Source organism: Brassica napus, chromosome A7 (assembly GCF_020379485.1).
Source record: "Brassica napus cultivar Da-Ae chromosome A7, Da-Ae, whole genome shotgun sequence".
NCBI lineage: Eukaryota > Viridiplantae > Streptophyta > Magnoliopsida > Brassicales > Brassicaceae > Brassica > Brassica napus.
In genome coordinates this window covers 21525944-21548383 of record NC_063440.1, presented here as the reverse complement: position 1 = coordinate 21548383, position 22440 = coordinate 21525944, and the positions used below count along the sequence as shown (strand labels likewise).

The 22440-nt window shown below is 34.8% G+C and overlaps 4 protein-coding genes across 11 annotated transcripts; all 4 read left to right on the top strand.

Annotated features, from left to right (window-relative positions):
- Window positions 1–909: 909 nt before the first annotated feature.
- LOC106353830 (NAC transcription factor 29) lies at window positions 910–2139 on the top strand. Of its 2 annotated transcripts, none has more exons than XM_013793637.3 (3): window positions 910–1217; window positions 1296–1576; window positions 1662–2139. In XM_013793637.3, exons 1-3 carry the CDS (start codon window positions 1049–1051, stop codon window positions 2025–2027), a joined length of 816 nt encoding a protein of 271 aa, XP_013649091.2. In that variant the 5' UTR covers window positions 910–1048; the 3' UTR covers window positions 2028–2139. The 2 variants fall into 2 exon arrangements, with proteins under 2 accessions (XP_013649091.2, XP_013649092.2); XM_013793638.3 differs by having other exon boundaries at window positions 961–1217; window positions 1305–1576.
- Window positions 2140–3291: 1152 nt separating this feature from the next.
- Window positions 3292–8944, top strand: LOC106353828 (disease resistance protein TAO1). 7 transcript variants are annotated; one of them, XM_048735891.1, is made up of 11 exons: window positions 3304–3822; window positions 3931–3978; window positions 4074–4112; window positions 4185–4233; window positions 4313–4480; window positions 4572–5324; window positions 5417–6521; window positions 6624–6929; window positions 7105–8172; window positions 8248–8316; window positions 8418–8944. In XM_048735891.1, the coding sequence occupies exons 6-9, from the start codon at window positions 4852–4854 to the stop codon at window positions 8059–8061; spliced, it is 2841 nt and encodes a 946-aa protein (XP_048591848.1). In that variant the 5' UTR covers window positions 3304–3822; window positions 3931–3978; window positions 4074–4112; window positions 4185–4233; window positions 4313–4480; window positions 4572–4851; the 3' UTR covers window positions 8062–8172; window positions 8248–8316; window positions 8418–8944. The 7 variants fall into 7 exon arrangements, with proteins under 7 accessions (XP_048591846.1, XP_048591848.1, XP_048591847.1 ...); XM_048735892.1 differs by lacking the exon at window positions 3931–3978 and having other exon boundaries at window positions 3305–3681; window positions 3771–3822; XM_048735889.1 differs by having other exon boundaries at window positions 3292–3822; window positions 3931–4112.
- A 2561-nt stretch (window positions 8945–11505) lies between these two features.
- Window positions 11506–14323, top strand: LOC106353829 (putative methyltransferase-like protein 7A). The gene is made up of 6 exons (XM_048735893.1): window positions 11506–12776; window positions 12991–13086; window positions 13188–13406; window positions 13700–13796; window positions 13862–13924; window positions 14009–14323. The coding sequence occupies exons 1-6, from the start codon at window positions 12456–12458 to the stop codon at window positions 14206–14208; spliced, it is 996 nt and encodes a 331-aa protein (XP_048591850.1). The 5' UTR covers window positions 11506–12455; the 3' UTR covers window positions 14209–14323.
- Window positions 14324–20123: 5800 nt separating this feature from the next.
- LOC106355874 (transcription factor MYB105) lies at window positions 20124–22264 on the top strand. Its single transcript, XM_022689589.2, has 3 exons — window positions 20124–20840; window positions 20914–21288; window positions 21395–22264. The coding sequence occupies exons 1-3, from the start codon at window positions 20522–20524 to the stop codon at window positions 21598–21600; spliced, it is 900 nt and encodes a 299-aa protein (XP_022545310.2). The 5' UTR covers window positions 20124–20521; the 3' UTR covers window positions 21601–22264.
- The last annotated feature ends 176 nt before the right edge of the window (window positions 22265–22440 follow it).

The window sequence follows — 22440 nt, the reverse complement described above, 5'->3', positions numbered from 1 at the left end:
ATGTTTACCCTTCGACTTTTTAATCAACAACAAAAAGGATAACCCATCTACTTTTTGATATAAATTCAATAATATGATAGCTTTAAAATATGATTTAGATCTTGATTTTTTTCAAACAAAAAGTATATTAACTAATTTTGCAGAACTAGAGGGAATAAAAATAATTTACAAGAAACGAAAGTAAAAACAAATACTAAAAAGTATGTATGTAGTATGCATGCAGTGCAATATGGAAGCCCTGTAAACACCACCCCACCCCCCCCCCCCCCCCCCCCCCCCCCCCTCCATAAAGTTGGGTGTTGATGTATCTTTTGTCATCACATAAACTATGTAGTGCACATAATAATAACGTTGTACATGACTTTTGATTGCTGGCTTATATAATATGGATAGGGTAGACAAAAATAGGATATGAAAGCAATGAAGATGAATGAAGAACCAATATTTGGAGAAATAGAAGAAAGGAATATACTTCTGCTTGAAGTGGAGATTCGCCTAAATACTTATACTAGAGCCCATACAATGCAACCAAACAAATCAGTGGTCAAGCAGACTCAATTGTATGACATAACTCATATCTCTCTTTTCTACGAAGAAGACCCTTTACAAAAAATGCTCCATAGAAGTAAATGCTGAATTCATTACCATATAACATAATTATTTAGGGTCAACTTATTCTTTAGTTTAATTTGTAGATCACATGATATCATGAAACAAAACATTATTTAACTCAAATTCCTTTTTAAGCTGTTTAGCCGTGACTGCTCTCGATGACCATTTCAATTTTTTATATAATCCCAATATTATATGGAAGAAAAGCAATAGGCGACTAGAGATAATGGATAGGACATTCCAAGGAAAAGATTAGTTATATTTAAATGGCATTGTACCAACCAATAAGAAAGAAGTGACGCACACTAAAAGACATAAAGCTCAAGCATATAAACCCAACCTTCTCGCCTTTCTATCATTTCATAAACGTTGAAAAAATCAAACTCAAAAAAAAAAAATTCCTGTTTCATTAGATTCTTCTAGTTGTCCTAAGATCATGGAAATAAACTCCAATTGTACTACACTCCCTCCAGGATTCAGATTTCATCCTACCGATGAAGAGCTCATCGTTCACTATCTCCGAAACCAGACCATGTCCAAGCCATGCCCTGTCTCCATCATCCCAGAAGTAGATATCTACAAGTTCGACCCATGGCAATTACCCGGTTCGACCCGGTTATTCTATATTCTCAGTTGTAGATTTCTGGCTTTGGCTTTGATGTTAACTCTTTTCTTGCTTATAGATTTAACAGAGTTTGGAGAAAACGAATGGTATTTCTTCAGCCCGAGAGAGCGAAAGTATCCGAACGGAGTCCGGCCAAACCGGGCCGCTGTTTCGGGTTATTGGAAAGCAACCGGTACAGACAAAGCAATTCACAGTGGTTCGAGTAACGTGGGTGTCAAGAAAGCTCTCGTTTTCTACAAAGGCCGACCTCCCAAAGGGATCAAAACTGACTGGATCATGCACGAGTACCGTCTCCACGATTCACGTAAAGCATCAACCAAACTTAAGGGTTCAATGAGGGTAAGGAGAGAGAACGGAACACAACAACAACTTATGTGTTCATTTTATTAACTGTTTGTGAATAATGTTATGTTCTTTTCTGCAGTTAGATGAATGGGTACTATGTAGGATATACAAGAAGAGAGGAGCAGGGAAGCTTCTAGATGAAAAAGAGGGTTTCATGGATGATGTGCAAATCGATGAGACGTTAGCAGCTGTTACAAACGAAGCAGATAGAAGAAATGAGGAAGAGATAATGATGATGACGTCGACAAAACTTCCAAGAACGTGTTCGCTTGCTCATTTGCTAGAAATGGATTACATGGGACCCATCTCTCACATTTTAACACCGTTCGATCTTCAACATTTTGATTCGAACGGCATGAACGAGTCTGGATGGTTTGGTGATCTACAGGTTAACCAAGACGAGATCTTGAACCATCATCGTCAGGCTAGTATGTTCCAGTTTTAGTGGTGAAAAGAGATCTTGGAAAGTTAATTTGGTACATGAAAATTGTAAAAAAGACCCATATGAATGTGAAATGAAAACATGTTTAATTATAAAATGAAGCTGTTTCAGCGTATGATAGGCGGAGTCATGGAGTTTTTTTACATTATACTAACTTTTTTTGATCACTAACATTATATTAACTAATAAACAAAAACTATTTTGTATTATTTGATGATTGAAAAGGATATAAAGAGAGATTAAGATTACGTTAGCTAGGAACGACAAAAGTCGATGACGTGTGGATGAACCTGCGCCAGATGCATTGCATTTGGTTCGTACTTATCTTTGTCGTTTATTTTAGACAACGAATGTAACTTGTCATCATCGTACTTTAAACCGCACACTTTGATTCAGTCTGCGCAGACTCAAACCATAATGGATAGAAAGGCACATATCATAAAATTGTGGGTCCTTTTGGCTGATTTCAGCTTTGACCGGTTTTGATGTACCAAAATACATTTACAAAAACCAAAACACCAAGACTCTTAAAGTTGACAAAAAGAAAAGAAAAGAAAGAACACACTAAAAGTGAACCATTTCTACAAAAGATTGTTAGACTGCTCACAAACATAGGCTGATCACGAAGAGATCAATATCTCGAATCTTTAATATCCTTATTGTTTAGATTCAAAGCTTATCAGAGGGTTGATTGGCAAGTGCTCTAAAAATACTGTAGAATCTTTTTACACCCCAAATTATTTTTAAAGCATAAAATATTTTTCAAAGGTATAGATTTTTTTTCATATTTCTTTATTTTTCAAAGGTATAGATTTTTTTTTCATATTTCTTTATTTTTGGTTGTATAAAACAATAGATCTAGAATACTTACTTTTGGCTTTAGAATTTTTTATTTTGAACCATGGCTTCAGAAATTTATATGTAAGTTATTAAATCTTTTCAAACCTAAAGCCAAAATCTTATATCAAAATTATTCACAACCACGACAAAAAAATCTATAGATACAACTCCTTCCAATCAACTCCAACCACTTTTCAAGTTAGATTAATGGAATATGATCTGCTTCTCATATCATATTAAATTTGAACTTTATAAAAATTATTACTTCATTAAGAATAGTATCCCAACTTGACAAATCACACAATCAATAAAACTAAATAGAATAGTGGCGACGAAAGCTACGATTGGAACGTGGTCCAGAGTAATGGAATCTTGAAGTTCATTGGAATATTAGGCCCATTAAAGCCCAAATCGTTTCCCCTGAGAGTGAATCAATTGCTGCGTTAAGCTGAGGCATCGTCGCGGTCATCATCAATTCATCATCGTCGTCGAACGTGGAGCTCAACTACTAAACCAGATCGACTCTGTTCTCGTCGGAATATCCTTACGGTTAACCGGCGTTACTCATCCACCTTTTCATTTCCGGTTCTTGTTGAATTCTTATCTGTTTGATCATATGCGTGGCTGCTCGTGTGTCGAGATTGTTAATGGAAGTTTCCAAGTGTGATTTAGAGTTGCATCAATTTCTTAGATATGATTCCGTCAGTGGACTCTTTATTTCGAATCACTTGTTGTTTAGATGAATGATGATACTCCAGCTGAACAAAAACGATATCAACAAGGTTTCAGATGAAATGGAGAGTCATAATAGTGTGAGGTAATCTTGGATTGTTCAGTTTGAGTCCATCACTAAAGTTTAATAGGTATGATCCTGAGCAATTGTTGGGATTGGAATATGCGATGAAGAAAAAGTATGGAGGATTGTTGCCTAAGAAGATTCCTTTGAAATCTATCTAAGGTAGCTTTAGTTTTCACCATTGATACATAGAAGTATTAGTTTTAATACTGTTATCTACCATGATACATTAGAGAAAGCTGATTCAGATGTATTCATGTTTCATTCAAGGGCCATGTGTGTTCTCTTTGTTTTCCTGCTACTGTCTCTTTCTATGTGGTGTGCGATTTTTACATAAGAGCACCTAAAGTAAGCAATTCACAGCAAAAAATAAAAGAAGAAGCTAATAGCTTGAATTTGCCATTTTTAATCAGCAAAAAGGGCATTTGGAAGCTCTCCGGCCAAAACTACAGGTTAAGTTGAAAGCTCTCTTTGTTTTCTCCACTTGTCTCTTTGTTATTAATATCTATCTGTTCACGCAACAGCCAACCCCGCACCAGCAACCAAGAGCAAGACGAATGGCTTTATCTTCAGGTGACGTTAATTTTTTAAAGATAAATGAACTCTTGACATATATCAACTCAAGTCATTCAATGCATTTGTCTGAAATCAGACGCTGACGACAACGAACCTCTAGATGATCACCAATGTTGCGCATCAGCTGTTGAAAATACCAACTTGAAGGATGATGGAGGCAGCTATGCTGACGCAAAAGATAACATCAAATAGAGATCTCTTGGGGGAGCAAAACAAACAACATCACAAGGCCAATTTGCAAATGGTTTGCTTTTAGTGATCCATCAAACTTCTTCTTAATGATTGATTCTTTACACAAATCAAGTAAATTAACTCATCTGAACAACCTTGCTTAGACAAGAGGCCCAAGATTACAGTAATAGATCAAGTAGAGACTAAAGGGCCCTTGTGAGCTTACCCAGAAGTGGAGTCTCTCAAGCCTCAACCTTTTTGCGGGGTTGGTGGTGGAAGAAAAACTATGTAAGTCAACTTTTTAACCACTTTATAAAAAAATTTAAAAATTTAAAACTTGTGGTACTACATCAAAGATTGGCAGGGAGTCTCCCTTTTCATCTATACTATACATAAAGTTTTTTTAACACAAGAAAGACTTGACTTGAGAGTTGGATCTTTTTCATGGCTCTTTATCCTTCGCCTTTGCCTCGCAACTGGATACATGATGTCTTTCCAAGCTTCCACGGGGCAGATGTTCGCAAAAAAATTCTTAGTCACGTTCTCAAGGAGTTCAAAAGAAGGGGGATCGACACGTTCATCGATAATAACATAGAGAGGAGCAAGTCTATCGGTCCCAAACTCATAGAAGCTATCAGAGGCTCGAGAGTTGCGATCGTCTTGCTCTCAAAGAACTACGCGTCTTCCACATGGTGCCTGAACGAGTTGGTGGAGATTACCAAGTGCAGAAGAGAGTTTGGTCAAACAGTGATGCCCGTTTTCTATGAAGTCGATCCATCTGATGTGAAGAAGCAATCCGGAGAGTTCGGGAAAGTCTTTCAAGATATCTGTAACGGTAAAAAAGAGGAGGATACTAGGACATGGAGAGAAGCTTTGGTGGAAGTGGCCACAATAGCTGGAGAGCATTCGAGCAACTGGTTAGCCCTCTTAATCTCCATTAACTTTCTTGCAACTGCTTAGCCTTCATGACAGTGTAATGGATGCGTTCTTTATCTGACTCTGTTGCTAGGTGTAGTGAAGCGGAGATGATTGAAAAAATTGCGGCTGACATCTCAAACGTGTTGAATGATTCTGTTCCATCGAACTATTGTGATTCCTTAGTTGGGGTTGGAGCTCACATGGAAAAGATGAGGTCCTTGTTAAGCCTAGAATGTGATGAAGTGAGAATGGTAGGGATTTGGGGTCCTGCAGGAATTGGCAAGACAACCATCGCCAGGGCTTTATATGAAAATCTTTGTAGTAACTTCACCCATACAGCTTTCATGGAAAGTTTAAAAGGAGGTTATACTAGAAATTACCTCGAAAATTATGAGTACATGTTGCAGTTACAAGAACAGCTTTTGTCTAAGACATTCAGTCACAAGGAGTTGAAGATAGGTCACTTGGGAGTGGCACAAGAAAGATTGAAAAACAAGAAAGTGCTTATTGTTCTTGATGATGTGGATAGGTTAGTCCAACTAAACGCCATGGCAGACAAACCTGAATGGTTTGGTTGTGGAAGTCGAATTATCATTACAACGGAAGATCTAAATCTCTTAAAGGCACATGGGATCGATCATATTTACAAGGTGGATTATCCAATTGATGAAGAGGCACTTCAAATCTTCTGCACATATGCTTTTGGTCAAAACTCCCCTGAAGATGGTTTTGAGGAGCTTGCACTGGAAGTTACAAACCTTTCTGGGAAACTCCCATTGGGATTAAGTATAATGGGCTCCTACTTCCGGGGAATGTCCAAGCATGAGTGGATCAATGCACTACCAAGGTTAAGGAGTAGGCTTCCTGATGATATTAAGAGTATTTTAAGGTTTAGTTATGACGCATTATGCGATAAAGATAAAGAATTATTTCTTTATATAGCTTGCTTTTTCAATCTTAAAAGCATTGAGACACTAGAAGATCATCTTGAAGGGACATTCTTGAGCTTGAGTCATGGGCTTCACATCTTAGCTGAAAGATCTCTAATATCTCGCGAGTATGGATTTGTAAAAATGCATAGTCTGCTAGTACAACTAGGTAGAGATATTGTTCTTAGCCAATCTATGTATGAGCCTGGAAAACGTCAATTTTTGGTTGATGCTAAAGATATCTGTGAAGTTCTCGCTAATGAAACAGTTAAGTTTTCACATTATTCCTTGTTGTTTTGTTCCCTGCAAACTAAATTCATTATTTTGACTAACCATCTTTGCTCTTATTTCATCTTTTGTCCTTTGCAGGGTAGTGAAAGTGTTGTGGGCATGGATCTTGACTTATCTGAGATCAACAGAGAATTTAATATAAGCGATATAACCTTCAAAAGAATGTGTAATCTCCAATTTTTAAGATTCTACTCAAGATTTGATGATAATGGTGACAGCAAATTACACTCTCCACAAAATCTGAAATACCTATCACTGAAACTTAGATTACTACATTGGGATTACTTTCCGGCCACATCTTTGCCTTCTAGGTTTAGTACAGAGTTCCTCGTCGAATTAAACATGCGTAACAGCAAGCTAAATAAGCTGTGGGAAGGAGTTCAAGTAAGTAACTATTTCTCAACTAAATTTTCGTTTTCTGTTGAGTATAAAATCTATTTTATAACTTTTATTCAAGCTTGGTCTCATGTTGTCTGAGCGTATTATTGTTAATGTTTTTTCACTACTAAACCGCATTTGCAATTTCCCTTGAATGATGTCTTTCTCTTTGTGTGGGCAGCCTCTTCAAAATCTCAGGTGGGTGGATTTGAGTCATTCCTCAGACATGAAGGAGCTTCCTGATCTGTCAACTGCCACTAATCTCTTGAGTTTGGATCTCAGTTATTGCACAAGTTTGATGGAACTACCCTTTTCAGTTGGGAATGCAACTAATCTCTTGATATTGAATATCGAGTATTGCAATAATCTGGTGGAGATACCCTCCTCTATCGAGAATATTCATAATGTCAAGATATTTTTCGCTGGGTGCTCAAGTTTGGTGAAACTCCCCTCTTGTGTATGGAACATCACTAGTCTCACCACTTTTAATCTCCAGAGTTTCTCTAGTTTGGTCCAGAGCCCCTTAATGTGGAATGCCAAGAATTTCCAGGAGTTAGATCTCAGTGGATGCTCAAGTCTGAAGATACTCCCCCCTATTGTAATCGACACTAAATCCAAGGTCTCGCTTCTCAATGGATACTCACACTCGGCAGAATTCCCATCCTCTGTTGGGAGTGTCAATAATCTTATTGAATTGATTCTTAGTAACTGCTCAAGTCTGGTGGATGCTAATAGCCTAGGAATATTGGATCTTAGTGGATGCTCAAGTCCGACCAAGCTTCCCTCGTCCATTGGTTCCATTGGAAATTCCAATGGTTTCCGTAAAATGTTGAATTTTACTGGATGCTCAAGTCTGAAGAAGCTTCCCTCCTCTATTGGGAGTGTCAATAATCTTTTTGAATTGGTTCTTAGTAATTGCTCAAGTTTGGCGGAGCTTCCTGTTTCTATTGGGAATGCCACTAGTCTAAGGACATTGGATCTTAGTGGATGTTCAAGTCTGGTGGAGCTTCCTGCTTCTATTGGGAATGCCACTATTCTAAGGACATTGGATCTTAGTGGATGCTCAAGTCTGAAGGTGCTCCCCTACTGTATTGAAAAGCGGTGTCAATCACCTGATTTCAGTTTGAAAGGACGGTAAAGCCAGAGGTTCTTCCAACCAAACTCAACTTCCAGTCTCTTGGTGCACTTGATCTCCCAGAAAGGACAATAGGCAAAAGTTTCCATAGAAGCCTTCTGCCTAAAACTGCAGGTAAAGTGAAAATTAGCATTTTTGTTTCTCCTTGTTACTTGTCGGTTTGACAGTAATATATATATCTGCTCACAGAACATCCAACCACGCATCAGCAACCAAGAGCGAGTGGAATGGCTTTAACCTCAGGCGATAACACTAAAGGTGATGTATTTTTGGATATGAATTCATAACCTTGTTTTCTTGATTGATTCCATTTGACATATCATTTTAAAAATCCATTCAATGCATCTGGTGAAAATCAGACACTGAGACTGACAACAAAGAACCTCTCCGTGACCAATCTTGCTCATCAGCTGTTGACAGTACCAACTTACAGGATGGTGGAGGCATCGATGGCGGACGCTGTTGAAATTGAACATTTGATTAAGTACTACAGAAGAAGAATGAAGAAGAAGAAGATCCAATAAGAGTAGCTGCAAAGAAGAAGAAGCTGAAACTTGGATCGCAAGAAAAGGAGGAAGAAGAAGAGGCAACCAACGTGGACAACAAGAAGTCAACGACAAAGTTTGTTTGTGTAACCACAAGTTGCACAATAAGAAGAAGAACAAGAATTGGTGTTAGTTTAGTTAAAAGCTAACCAAGTTAAGTTGTTGGGAAATAGTTGTTAGGAGTTGTTAGAGTCGTTAATGTCTATGATAAGCATTGCTTGTAAGAATAGTCTAGTGTCTTAGGAACATAGACTAGAAGAAGTTGTGCAAGTTTGTGTGTTGTTGTTGTAAAATATATCCAATTCTAATTTAAAAAAAAAAACAGTTGGAGAAAGAGAAAATGTAGACGTACAAAGATAAACTCTCTTCTCTCTACCAGAAAAAAAACATAAACGAGAGAATAAAGAGCGTGTGAGTGTGTGCTTGTGTGATGATAAAACACAAAGACAAAAACAGAGAGTAAGAACAAAACAGAGTAACAAAGATGATGGTGAAGCAAAAGACAACATCAGATCGTGAACAAACATTCAGAGATCTTTGGAGGAGCAAAACAAAACAATAATGGTGTTTCCTTCTTGACTTTACCTTTCTAAAGTAACTTTGGGATGTTACCAGTTACCACTATTAAAATTGAAGCTAGTATACGTTCGTTCTAAAACCTATAATACTTGCTTTCCTTGAAGTTCTCAGCGTCCTCCTCTTTCTACCGTCTTGATTCCGTCTGTTCTTTACGGTGCTTTTGTGATCAAAAGTACTGACTCAAAGATGCATTTTAGGTAGCGCAGCCAATTTGTTCTATCTTACAATTATGTAAGACTTTTAAATGTGAAACGTGACATAATAAGCTTTATAGTGGTTTATTCTTTTGTTGTTGTTTCCTTCTTGGCTTAACATGTCTCAAAGTATGTAACTTAACTCTAATCTAATGACATCCTTATCCCAATAGCTTTCATAAGATCTTGACTGTGCAGAAGTTGGTTGCATCTGGAAGTTTATTTCTTGATCTGAGTGACTTCTTGTATCAGAAGAGATATGATACTGTTAAGAGCTTGGTATGTACATCAGGATGCTCCAGGTGAACATCACAGAAGAGGCCGGAGGTATATTAGGTGGTTTAACTCCTTCGATTTTAAACTCAGTGAGGCAATCTTATTGGAAAGAGGTATGTATGTTTATGAGCTCGATTTTGCATCCTTCTTTTGACTGATTTTTCACAAGTCTCAAAGTTGTGATTGGTGATTTCAAGATTAAGGCGGTTTGATAAACGAACGGCAAAAGCTGAAAAGGTGCTGGAGATTTGCATTGGGACAGGTCCTAATATGAGATAGTTACATAGCTCGTAATGTGAATATAACTTTACTTGGGTTGGATCTAAATCCCAATATGAAGAAGTACACACGGAAAGCAGTTGCCAAAGCAGGATTGAAAACCAAAGACTTTATCAAGCAAGGAGTAACTGGCCTCGTTCGTTTGTACATCTGTCAACTCCATCCAAATGAACCATCCAAATGATCCATCTAGGTGATTCATCCAAATGATCCATCTGGATGTAGTTTGATTATGTTCGTTTCTCTATCCAGATGGAACATCTAGATGAACTTATGTTCGTTTACGCATCTCTATTTCTATTTGGATGAATTTAATAAACAAATGACTTATATATTCGGTTTTGGCGGAAATCAACATTTTTCCGGTCTAGCGGGTAGCGGGAAATTGCATTTTTGCGAGAAATTGCGTTTTCCGGTTTTGGCAGGAAATCGCGTTTTCCGGTTTTGGCGGAAAATTTTGTTTTTTCGGGAAATCGCGTTTTCCAGTTTTGGCGAAAAATTGCATTTTTTCGATTTTGGCGGGAAATTGTATTTTTTCCAGTCTTGGCGGGAAATTGCATTTTTGCGATTTTGGCGGAAAATCGCATTTTTCCAGTTTTTGCGGAAAATTGTGTTTTCCGATTTTTGCGAGAAATCACATTTTCTGATTTTGGCGGGAAATTGCGGTTTCTGGTTTTGGCGAGAAATTGTGTTTTCCGGTTTTGACGGGAAATTGTGTTTTTCGATTTTGACGGAAAATTGCGTTTTTCCAGTTTTGGCGAGAAATTGTGTTTTTGCGATTTTAACGGGAAATTGTGTTTTTCGGTTTTGGCGGAAAATCCCATTTTTTCGATTTTTGCGGAAATTTGCGTTTTTTTTTGTTTTGGTCGAAAATCTCATTTTACGGTTTTGGCGGAAAAATGATTTTTTACGATTTTGGCGAGAAATTGCGTTTTTCGGTTTTAGCAGGAAAATATGTTTTTGTGGTTTTGACGAAAAAAATTGTTTTTTTGTGAAGATGCTCCGTGAAGACTCACCTTCACTTGGATGAAAATTTTATATGAGTTTTCACAAATGGAGTTGGGTGATCTATTTGGATGTAGCATTAAAATGCACTAAACGAACATCGATTTGCATCTTTACCCAAATGGATCACCTAGATGAGCAAACGAACATACCAGTGTAACTTTTACATTATTAAGATATATGTTGGGGCTTAAGTGTCTTACATACCGCCCATGATATTCAAGCCCGAGCCCATCTTCAGAGTATCCCAAACTATAACATAAAGTTTTAAAAAATTATAGTTTATGAAAAAAATAAATTTCAAATTCTTAGTGTATAACTTTTATAAGTAATTTTATAAATAAAACTAATAAAATTGTATGTTAAAATGATAATTACATAAAATTAAACATAAAATTTTCTATTTAATTAACATGTATTCATCTATTTGTGTAGAATTCAGAGCGAAGCATATATCTAACTCTAAACTTTTTAGTGTTTTTGATTTGTTTTATTTTATACGGATATTGATTTTAATATTTGTTTTGTTCCAAAGACTTACATAAATCTAAATTTTTTGATCGAATTGAAATAAACGATGAATTGAATAAGAATTAACGGATAAAAAATCCCGTCCGAAGGAGACATTGCATGAATATATTATCGCATGTGACAGTTGTACACAACAGTATTATACTCAAAAGATAACTTACTTAATCTGCATTAGGTACACATATATATATATTGTACTCAAAAGATAACTTAATTAATCTTTCTTGTTGCGTAACTGATGTGGAACAATACCAATCATAAACCAGGATCATTTGCTAAATTATAAATTATTATACTCAAACGAAAGAGAGGATTTACATAAACGTTGTTTAGAAAAGACGAATACAAAAACGTGTGTTAATATATTAGAGAATTGTATTGAAACGACTAGTTGGATAAATAGCTATGACGATGATCCTGCATGATGATTGTACATATTCAATGATATAAACAAGTTTAAATGATAAGTTCAAAACAACAAGTTTAAATGATGTTAAAAAAAAAAATTCATCGAAAAGACTATTTTATTAATCAGACTTAAGTTAGCTTGGGTAACTATATCGGAATCTTAACTAAAAAAAAAGTTTAAATGATGGTTATTGTCTATTTTATATATGTAGAACAGATAAGTTTAATAATGATATATGGGTGTCTTTGTTGAATATTTTTCTTTTGGGTCAAATTTTGTGTAAGATAATTGTTGTATAGTTTTAAATTTACAACTCGGCACCGTCCGAGGTTGAGTTCCATGTGCTTGATTAGATTAGATTCCCTAGAAATCCAGAGATAATTGTAAAGTGCTGTGAACAAAAGCAATCAATAAAAAACACTTAAAAAGAAAATACAGTTAGAGTTTACATATTGATTATGTGAATGAATAATTTATAATTTATAAATCTTTATTTGTATAACTTTAAAATCTGTTTTCTTTTTCTCTTTATAAATATTTTTTTATCTACTAAAGACATTTTTCTAAAAGACATATGGAATGTGTATTTTATTGGCGCACCATGATTTAAGTCCATCCCGAATTCACATAAATACTTGGTCTGAGGTTTGTATGATTGTTGTGGCCAATATGATGATGATGATGAAGACTCGAGTGTTTTCAAGGCCTTTCTCACTGGTGCCGTCGCTCAAATACCCGCCTCGCGGAGTAGTTAGAGCTTCACGAGATCATGTTCGTGCGGACAATCTAAAAAGTCACAGTCCTTCAGGCTGTTCATGTGGAAGAAAACATTTTCTTGAAGCAGCTAGCCCGACGAAGCCCTTGCTTCCCCTCTATTCTCCTAATGCTTCGCGATCCAAGGTGGTTTATATTTCTTTTTATCCTTTTTTCTAGATTCATCTTGAGTGTAGTAACTCGATTACAAGTAACGAATGTGTTTCTTTTGGGAGAAAGATTTAACGGGTTGTCTTCAAATGCCAAGTCTGGTACTCTGATTGAACATAATATTTTTTTAGAGCCATTGCACTTGATATGTGGGGAAAATGTATAATTGAGTAAATTTTATCTGCACTAGGATGTTTTGGGAACATTTCAGCATCAGAGGCCAGATTGGTACAAGGAGCTTTTTGCTTGGTTCTTGAGCACAGGAATGCGATCTTATGAAGCAGAGGTCAGTCTTATGACATGGATTCATCACTCTTTAATCCGTTTCTTGAGGTTTCAATTCACAACCAGAGTTTCTTGTTTTGTGTTTGTGTGTTAATTGATAAGATCGCCGGTTACAAGAGGAAACTGTTCGATAATCTGACTGCTAAAGCAGAAAGAGTGCTGGAGATTGGTGTTGGTACAGGTCCTAATCTGAAGTACTATGCAAGTAATGAAAACGTCTGCGTTTTCGGTATGGATCCAAATCAAAAAATGGAAAAGTACGCTTGCGAAGCTGCTAGAGAAGCCGGACTGAAACCTGAAAACTTTAGATTCATGCAAGGAGTAAGTCGTGTGGTACATAAAATGTTTGACTGTGAGCTGATATGAATCTTTTTATTCACACAATAATTAAACTGAAAATTTATGATAAGCCTCCTCTTAACCTTAATCTTTTTGGAGATTAAAGTTATCTTAATCAACCATAATTTATATATTAAAGATAGCAAAACTTATTAGTTAAATATTTCTAATTGTACACTAATTCAACTACCCATAGTCATATTTCTATATCAGAGACCTTTCTTCCCATTACAATCCTCTGATCTTACTTTTCTATTGATCTTGTTTGTCACCAGGTAGGAGAAGCTATACCATTAGATGATAACTCTGTGGATGCAGTCATTTCAACACTTGTCCTGTGTTCTGTCCCAGATGTTAAGCAAACACTTCAAGGTAATTCCCATAAACCTCAAAAGAGATATCATCTGATAATATCTTCAACCAAGTATTATTTTCAGAGATCAAGCGGGTTCTGAAACCGGGTGGGATATTTCTGTTCATCGAGCATGTAGCGGCTGAAGGTATAACCACATTTTCACATCATAGGCCTAGAAATCAATATGTTATACAAATTTAAATCTAAAAGTTGCGTTTTTGGGGTGGAGATGGAACTTTTTTCAGGCATGTCCAAAATGTATTGGATCCACTACAGCAAGTGGTTGCAGACGGATGTCATCTGACAAGAAACACCGGCTTATACATTGCCGGTGCTGGTTTTAGTGGTGGCGCTGAGATCAACACTGCGGCAATGTATAGCTTCCCTTGGATAATTAGACCTCATGTTTATGGAGTTGCGTATAAGTAACTATGCAAGTAAGATGCAAAAGGTGTATAATTTCATGATCGTGTGCTAAATTATATTTTCAGAATTCTCTTGTATTAAGCAACTTCTTGTTAATTTGTGGCAATTTTCTTGGACTTCTTCAAATAATTATGGTGTAGCCGTGTAGCGGTTGGATTTCATCAAATCAACTTTCTGGCTTGATAAAATGCAAAAGCAATAGAGACTGAGAAAATTAAATTTATTTAGCTAGTCAAATTTCAAGGTTTCCCATTCTTGTTTCATAATGTTTTTGGCGAGATGTAGGATGTCACATTGACATCTGAACTCGTTATTTATATTTGTTTTTTTACTTTCAGTCGGCTAGTGGTTTCCATATTCCGGAGAGAGACGGAGTTCAAATGGTTTCCATATTCTTAAATTATGCATTCTTCAAATTCTAGGACTGCTGTTATGAGTTAGGTTGCGATTGGTGTCATAACTTTCATGGCTTTGGAAGGTTTGACAGCCTTAACAGCCATTTTTTTCTCTAATCAAGCTTTTTTACACCAAAATCAGTACTTTCCTCCGGGGCTGCTGTTGTGATTTTTGTTATACTTGCTTCATGTCTCGCATTTTCCTCAATTCCATGTTTAAAGTTTGCTTCCTTGTTTGTACTGTTAGTTGCGATTTGCTTCATATATAAATGAGAAAATTAAAAGGAAAAGGCTGAGAAATTGGCCTGAAAGCTACGTGTGTTCTAAGTTCGGTTTGCTAGTGCTTTTGATCAACAGTGATAATTCTGCCCTATGACAAGCTACGACGCCGTTTCCTCAAATCTCTCCATTCTACGCTTCGATCCTTCTAACCCATCGTTTCTCTTTATCTGCTATGTTTTCTGTTACGAGAATTTAGGAGAGAGTAAAGATTCTTCTTAACCAACCTCCGAATGGAGTAACTACCATTAATTAGGACACCGCCCGACAAAGAGTTTTATGCCAACGCATCTCTTGCTGGCCTCACTTCCTTGGTCTTTCATGCAACCTCAGCCATGTCTCGCTGCTACTTGCTAGTAGTGAACTCTACTGCTAAATCATAGAAGATGAATGCCTATTTACTGATTATCTAAATCTCTTTCTATTAGCTTGAACAATCCAAAGCCAGATTGGTATTTCGAGATTTACTGGTGAAGGACTTCAGGGATGACTTTGATGTTTATTTAATGGAATTCTTCTTATTTATGTTTTTGGGTTAAATTTTAAATTAGGGTAAATTGTTGGAAATTGATCTTTGTGCTTTTAAGGTAAAATTTTCATGTTAATACCGATTTTTTTTTTTTGAGTTTTAGCAGATTTAAAAAAAAATCCAAACGGGGTTATATACATATTACCGTTGCAGACTGTAGGTCCAGACCGAATATGAGAACATTGTGTTATCTCCACTTCCTTTATTTTACTTCACTTGTTCATTTATACAGTACTCACTCATTTGTTATCCTCTTTTAATGTCCAAGATCCACCATGTTGTATGAATCTTTTTTGTAGGGTTATATCATAAATGCAATTAAATCCAGTCAGAGTAAACTGTTTTGTATTTTTCAGCCAAAAGCATAAACGGTCAGTAACTTGTAATAAAACAAACTAGATCTTGGCGGGTGTTGGATTTAACTTGTGTTTAATGTGAATTTATAAACCATTGATTTTATAAAATATCAATTTATATTTTTATGTTTTGTAAAATATATTTAGAGTATAATATATTATATTATAATATAAATGTTTGATAATAATTTTTTATCTGTAGGTAATATTATATTTATAATTTTATAACTTGATGCAATTTGATGTAATTATAATATTCATATATTAACCTATTGATTTTTTTGTTTATTTATTTAAAAATGATTTAATTTTTACAGTAGGTTTTTATGAATTATTATTAATTTTATGATATTTAGTTTTCTTGAAAATTGTATTGTAGCAGATTAATATATACTATATATTATAGTTTGTGTTTTTATTTCAACAAAAAGAAATAACAATTCATTGTAATTAATTAATTAATTTTTTTTATTTTAAGTGAAGTGGCAGATTTGTAAATAAGAAAGAAATGCAATGGCTAAATGTGTAAATAAAAAGAAATATTGAATCTGCTATTTGTGTTTCCAAACAATTTTCATTTAATTTGCTATCCAAGTTTCCAAACGATAGAATCTGTAAATAAAAAAGAAATACAGTGACTAAATATGTAAATAAAAAAAAAATTATTCTGCTATCATTGTTTCCAAACAACTTTCATTTAATCTACTATCTAAGTTTTCAAACAGTACCAAAAGGTACTTCAGTTTTAATAATATAGATGGTTCGGAATAAAAAAGATGTATCAATTTATACGCCGTTGATAATCTTCAGAAAAATCTTGTAAATTCATGAAATTGATAAACTCCAACGATTATTTTTGGTTTCTATTTACTTCGCTTATATATGTATATAATGAATTCTGGTGAACAAATGAATTTTCTTTTAGTATATTGATGAGGATTTATGCCTATCCGGACCCCAAGCAAGCCTATTAAATTAGCTACTATTGGCTGTGTCACTCACTATCTGCTCCGAAATTGTCGACATATAATGGAGCAATGCGCGTGTAAGTGGCTATAGTAAAATGAGTAGCATGCACGTGGTGTTTGTTCGACATCGTACGCCAAAATCGGGCCGTGGGGTCGAATATGTTCACCACAGTAAACTTGAAAATGTTCACCACAGTGAATATGTTCACCACAGCTAGGAAAACATTTTTTTTTTTTGAAAGAATGTTAAATTAATTCAAACAAAAAAAGCTGTTTTACACTTTGTGTTACATTGGAATTTAAGAAAATTTCTATTCCAATGTAACACAAAGTGTAAAACAGCTTTTTTGTTTGAATTAATTTAACATTCTTTCAAAAAAAAAAATGTTTTCCTAGCTGTTGATATTAACTGGATCCTGTGCATCTTTATTTTCAGATTTTTGTTTTCTTTCCCAACATTAGTTGAAAATTCACGACAAAACCAACTTATTTCAGTGGCTTACCAATGAGGGACACCGGTGAAACTGAAAACATCTTATTGATTCAAATAAATTAATAATATTTAATAATACAAATGAGTTGAGGAAAATGACAAAAGGAGGAGGTGCATGGTGCAATTGCGTGTCTGATTCTGTTCAGTCCGGAGCATTGGCAAATAAACAATCACTTAGAACATCACAATTTAATGCGATAGTTTTAGTTGTATGTAAGATATTGTAAAAAAATTATATGAAGAATAAGACACAAGCTTTTATTTGAGCGTATTGCATTATAATTTTTTTTGTAAAGGTACTGGTCCAATATTACTCAATTTGCTAAAGTGTTAATGATTCATGTCAGTAAATAGTTAGCCCCTTTGATAAAATGTAACGATCCATATTAACGTCTATTTATGATATGAATTTGATGCAAGATTTTTCAAAAAAAATTGATGTAATATTATGGTTTAGAGCATAGGACGTGCTCAGTTAATCTCTGCAGATGGACTGTACAAATCTGCAACCATTCTGAACCTGAGATTATTATCCCAATATTTATTGTATTCCTCTGCCGACTGAACTTTATGGTCAAATAAGAAAACATCTACTTTAAGTTTGAAGTCTCACCTATTTTCTTTGTTTTTATACGACCTTATCCGCGTACCACCATGTGCTGAAATGAAGTCTCTATGCACAATTAATTCAGAAAAGTTTATTTGTCTTGATTTTAAAATTTGTAGCAGAAGTTATGAAGGGAGATATTAACTGTATTATGACGTGATGAATAATTATTTAGCGGAAATTCTAAGAATCAAGATTCTAACCGATCCCTTGCAAAATTATTTATTGCAGCGCCTTTGTTTTTCACAAGAATTTATGCAGCGACTTTCATATATGCAATAGATGGTTGGATAATTAGTGTAAATCAAAGCCTTAAATGGTGACTAAGGAAATGAGGAAAAACATTAAATTATATTCTTTTTTTCAACAAAGGCTATGTTAAACAATAAAAATTCAGAATCGAGTAGTGAAACCAAACATTCTATCAGTGTATACATCATTTATAAATAATATTTTCTTTTCCATTCTTTCTTATTTTATTTTTGTGGAGAACAAAATTATTATTCACCAAATTTAGGAAAGAAAAGAACAATAATTCCCATTCCTATTCATTTTTATTATTTTGTTATTCTTTCTTTTTTGTTATTCGTTTTCCCTTCTATTATTTTTAAAAATTTTACCAGTTAGATCCAAAGTGGAAACTTGAAATTCGTGAAGTGATCTCTAATAGAAAACCGGCCTTCATTATTCTGAACATAATCACATGCACATGTTGAAAAATAAAATCACATTCATGTTAGAGATCCGCCAATTAGAGATAGGGTTTTGAATTGAAGAGAGAGCGAGAAGTGTGGAGAGATTAGTGAAAGGACAGGTGAAGTGTGTTTGAGAAAAGTGATCGTGGTTAGAAGAGACAGAAGAGTCAAATCACATGCGGCCAGTTAGTTGTGACTACTTCATATGTTTAGTTTCACCCTTAATAGTATTCCCACTTTCTTTATGGAGCCATGGAAACAAATCAATGTATATTGTCATTGTCAGTGGCATTTAAGTGAAATTTGGAAAAGAAAAAAAAGTGAAAAACAAAGATCCATAGAAGCCGGGAAAAAGAAAGTGGAGAGACCATAAAGAGAACGAGCTTAGGTTTCTTCGAAGTGTCTCTTTCTTGCTCCTCACACGTGAGATGAAACTAACCGTTTTCTACATTGACTACAGTTTAAATAAACTAGAGATCAGAATAATGGGTCAGTCAATTAACCATGTTGGTTTACAATACATTTGACCAGCAAGCAATCATAGTAGGTACTAGTACGTAACATTGATGTTTCGTTAGAGACAACCAAAACGATAGCAAAGTTGAGCTAAAAAGCGGTTTACGGATGTTTAACAACTTTCCGTATCTCTTTCACTTTCCGAAACAGGCAAACACATCTTACTTTCAATCCCTTTACGGTTTCACATTTTTGGCCAGTTTTTAACGATGGTTAAAATATTTTGACGACGTTTTATCAAATTTCTAATGAAGATTTTGTTATACATGTTTGCTAAATTTGTATTTTCTGGATAATTGCTTTGCTTATAACTTAAAACAATAGATAATATTATGTACACATCTACTCTATTAAAATATGGTCATATTTTTATCTACTGTAAAAAAGTTGTTAGACCAATTCACTAGAAACTTAATATATATATTACTTAATATTAAAAAAATATATAAAGAATATTATTCTCCTACATCGTAGATATTGTGAACGTGATCTTAACAATAGTTTGTTAAATATTATATATTTAAATAGTAAATACATTTATTTGAAAAAAAAATATATCTGGTTTACATAATCTTATATATATATATTATATTTACCGTATACATATCTACATAAGTTTTTGCATCTAAATATATACATAATATTTTGGGATCCAGTGTTTTATTTGACACAAGAAATGTTGTTATAAGAATAGTAGAACATATGAAAATTTTAAAAAATAAACTATGAAAACTATATAGTGATGAAGGTTTTAATTACTGTAACAAAAAGTAAAAATTCACCTATATTTTAGTTATATTATATATAATATTATTTTTTTAATAAAATTCAGTTACATTACTATTAGTTTAAATTTTGTAATAAAAATGAAAACAATATATAGTCTATTTTATTAAAACAGAAACATGACCTCTTAATATAAGTGTGGTCCAATTATTTTAATATAATTATTAAAATATCTTATTAATTATTTAAGAAAAATATTATACAAAAAACACAAATATAAAAATTAAATCTCTAAACAAATATAAAACATAAAATATATCCGTCATTTTAAAGACGAGTAAGAATCTAGTTACACTAAATTAAAAAGCTGGAATTTTTTTAACACTTTATTTAATTAATAAGCTATCAAATCAGTTCGTGATGCAGATTTGATTACATAGGAAATTAGGAATCTGCATCAGCTATCAAATCAGTTCGTGATAGTCCATAAACTTTTTAACAGTTGCATAACTTAACATTTTGTCAGCAAACACGGTCACAACATATACATACACGCACATAGGTTACAGCCGTACGTAATAATATCACACAAATACCAAATAGTAAGAAATAGTATTTAATATCACCACATCTCTTCCTCCAATGAGGATGGAGATACAGTCTGCTGACGTGTCATTTCTCTCCATTACACCTCGTTTCCTGTCTTCTTCTTCTTCCAGATAACCCCATCACTAACCAACAACAACATTGTGATGTCGGAAGACCATCGCCGTTGGATGGATCAGACTGCCTCATGTGGCTATTTCTCTTTAGACATTAGCAACTATCAGCATAGTGGTCACTCCTATGCAAGTAATAGAGAAGAAGAGATTAAAAACCCTAATCAAAGTAATTACGGTAAGCGCAGCAAGAAAGATACAAGAGTCTGTGGAAGCTTTAGACACTCGTCAAAAGCTTCGGTGGTGAGAGGACATTGGAGACCGGACGAAGATGCTAAGCTGAAGAAACTAGTCGCCCTCGACGGACCCCAAAACTGGAACCTCATCGCCGAAAAGCTCCAAGGAAGATCCGGTAAGTAAAATACTCTCTTTATTAGCTTCTCAAGATTTAAGCTCTTGATGTTTTTGGTGTTACTGTTAAGCAGGGAAAAGTTGTAGGCTTAGATGGTTTAACCAACTAGACCCCAGGATAAACAGGAGAGCCTTTAGTGAGGAAGAAGAGGAGAGGCTAATGCAAGCTCATAATCTTTATGGTAACAAATGGGCGATGATAGCAAGGTTTTTCCCGGGAAGGACTGATAATTCTGTGAAGAACCATTGGCATGTTATAATGGCTCGCAAGTTTAGAGAACAATCTTCTGTTTACCGCAGGAGGAAGACGGTGATTCCTCTTAAGCCACTCGTTAACCCTAATCCTCAGTACTCTTGCAATGATTTTGATCCTTCTAGGTCAGATACGATCCACCTTGTTAGTAATGACAAGAAGAACCACCTTACGTTACCAATTCCTTGCTTCCCAGGTTTGAGATTGTCCTCTATTTCCTTAATTTGGTTTTGTTTGAAATTTTAGTATCCTAAACTGCATGCGTTTTTGTATATATTCCTTTTGTTTTGTAACGTTTATAGGTTATGCTCATGGAAATGAGAGCCCGTTGATGTTGGGAATGCTTGAAAACCAAATGATGGTGGACGACCACTCTGCACGGACACGAGAGGCTACTACATTCGATCTTTTAAACCAAACCGAGAAGTGTGAGATGCTTGGTGAGGGCATGATGAATGAGGAGAAGAAACCACACTTTTTCGATTTTCTTGGTTTGGGGACAGTGTGATCATCATCATGAACAAGAGGGAGATTAGATTAGTTAGCAAAAGTATAAGATGATCCAAGTCTATTCAATGTAGTTTTGTCGCGCTAATTAATTGATTAATTTTGTCCTTAACTAGTCCCATGCAACATTCTTAAAGCCGTGTTAGTTACGCACGTACCACTCTTTGGTGATTTAATGCTTATGCCAAATTGTCTCACTTTCAAAAGAAAAGATGATTTGAATTATAAACATGTACCACTTTATAGTTCTAACTAGCTCTATAACTTATACGAAAATGTCGCATTCCATCATTAATGTGGAGGGAGAGTAACAACATGTTTCGTATATGAAGGGGAAGGTGACATATGTTAAAGAAGGGACGATGATGTGGAACTAAGAAGCGACAAAAAGGAAAGTAACAGAGAGATCTGAGATAGAGAAGTCAAGTTAAAGAGAATAATGTACGTTTGTATTTATTTGGAGTATGCAGAAAATTAACAATACCATGCGATATTGATGAGGTCACACAACTTGCAAGATTCAGGCTCACAGCCTCAGCTTGTGCAACAAAAAGTCCAAACATCTATTCTTAATTATTCTCACACCATTGCATTTTTTTCGTTCCCCCCAAGCAAAATCCTTTTCTCCTTTCATTGATTCTTATGCTAGCTAACTTATGCATCTCATCAACCCAATGTCTCCTTCTCCATCTACTCATTATTTTTGTACTAATCATTTAGTTTATTTCCTGATACTATATATATGTATTTTTGTTTTTGAAAGCAAGATACATATTTAAGAGCAACTCCAACAAGGAGTTTTCAACTTTTCATAGAATTTCTACAGATTATATGTAAAGAT

Bases quoted from the DNA above. Each gene is read 5' to 3' on its own strand.
- LOC106353830 (XM_013793637.3), top strand. From the start codon at position 1,049: ATGGAAATAAACTCCAATTGTACTACACTCCCTCCAGGATTCAGATTT. The intron at 1,218-1,295 runs GTTCGACCCGGT...TCTTGCTTATAG, and splicing joins CGACCCATGGCAATTACCCG to ATTTAACAGAGTTTGGAGAA. The intron at 1,577-1,661 runs GTAAGGAGAGAG...TCTTTTCTGCAG, and splicing joins AACTTAAGGGTTCAATGAGG to TTAGATGAATGGGTACTATG.
- LOC106353828 (XM_048735889.1), top strand. From the start codon at position 4,852: ATGGCTCTTTATCCTTCGCCTTTGCCTCGCAACTGGATACATGATGTC. The intron at 6,522-6,623 runs GTTAAGTTTTCA...TGTCCTTTGCAG, and splicing joins AAGTTCTCGCTAATGAAACA to GGTAGTGAAAGTGTTGTGGG. The intron at 6,930-7,104 runs GTAAGTAACTAT...TTGTGTGGGCAG, and splicing joins AGCTGTGGGAAGGAGTTCAA to CCTCTTCAAAATCTCAGGTG.
- LOC106353829 (XM_048735893.1), top strand. From the start codon at position 12,456: ATGTGTATTTTATTGGCGCACCATGATTTAAGTCCATCCCGAATTCAC. The intron at 12,777-12,990 runs GTGGTTTATATT...TATCTGCACTAG, and splicing joins CTAATGCTTCGCGATCCAAG to GATGTTTTGGGAACATTTCA. The intron at 13,797-13,861 runs GTAATTCCCATA...TATTATTTTCAG, and splicing joins TGTTAAGCAAACACTTCAAG to AGATCAAGCGGGTTCTGAAA.
- LOC106355874 (XM_022689589.2), top strand. From the start codon at position 20,522: ATGTCGGAAGACCATCGCCGTTGGATGGATCAGACTGCCTCATGTGGC. The intron at 20,841-20,913 runs GTAAGTAAAATA...ACTGTTAAGCAG, and splicing joins AAAGCTCCAAGGAAGATCCG to GGAAAAGTTGTAGGCTTAGA. The intron at 21,289-21,394 runs GTTTGAGATTGT...TAACGTTTATAG, and splicing joins ACCAATTCCTTGCTTCCCAG to GTTATGCTCATGGAAATGAG.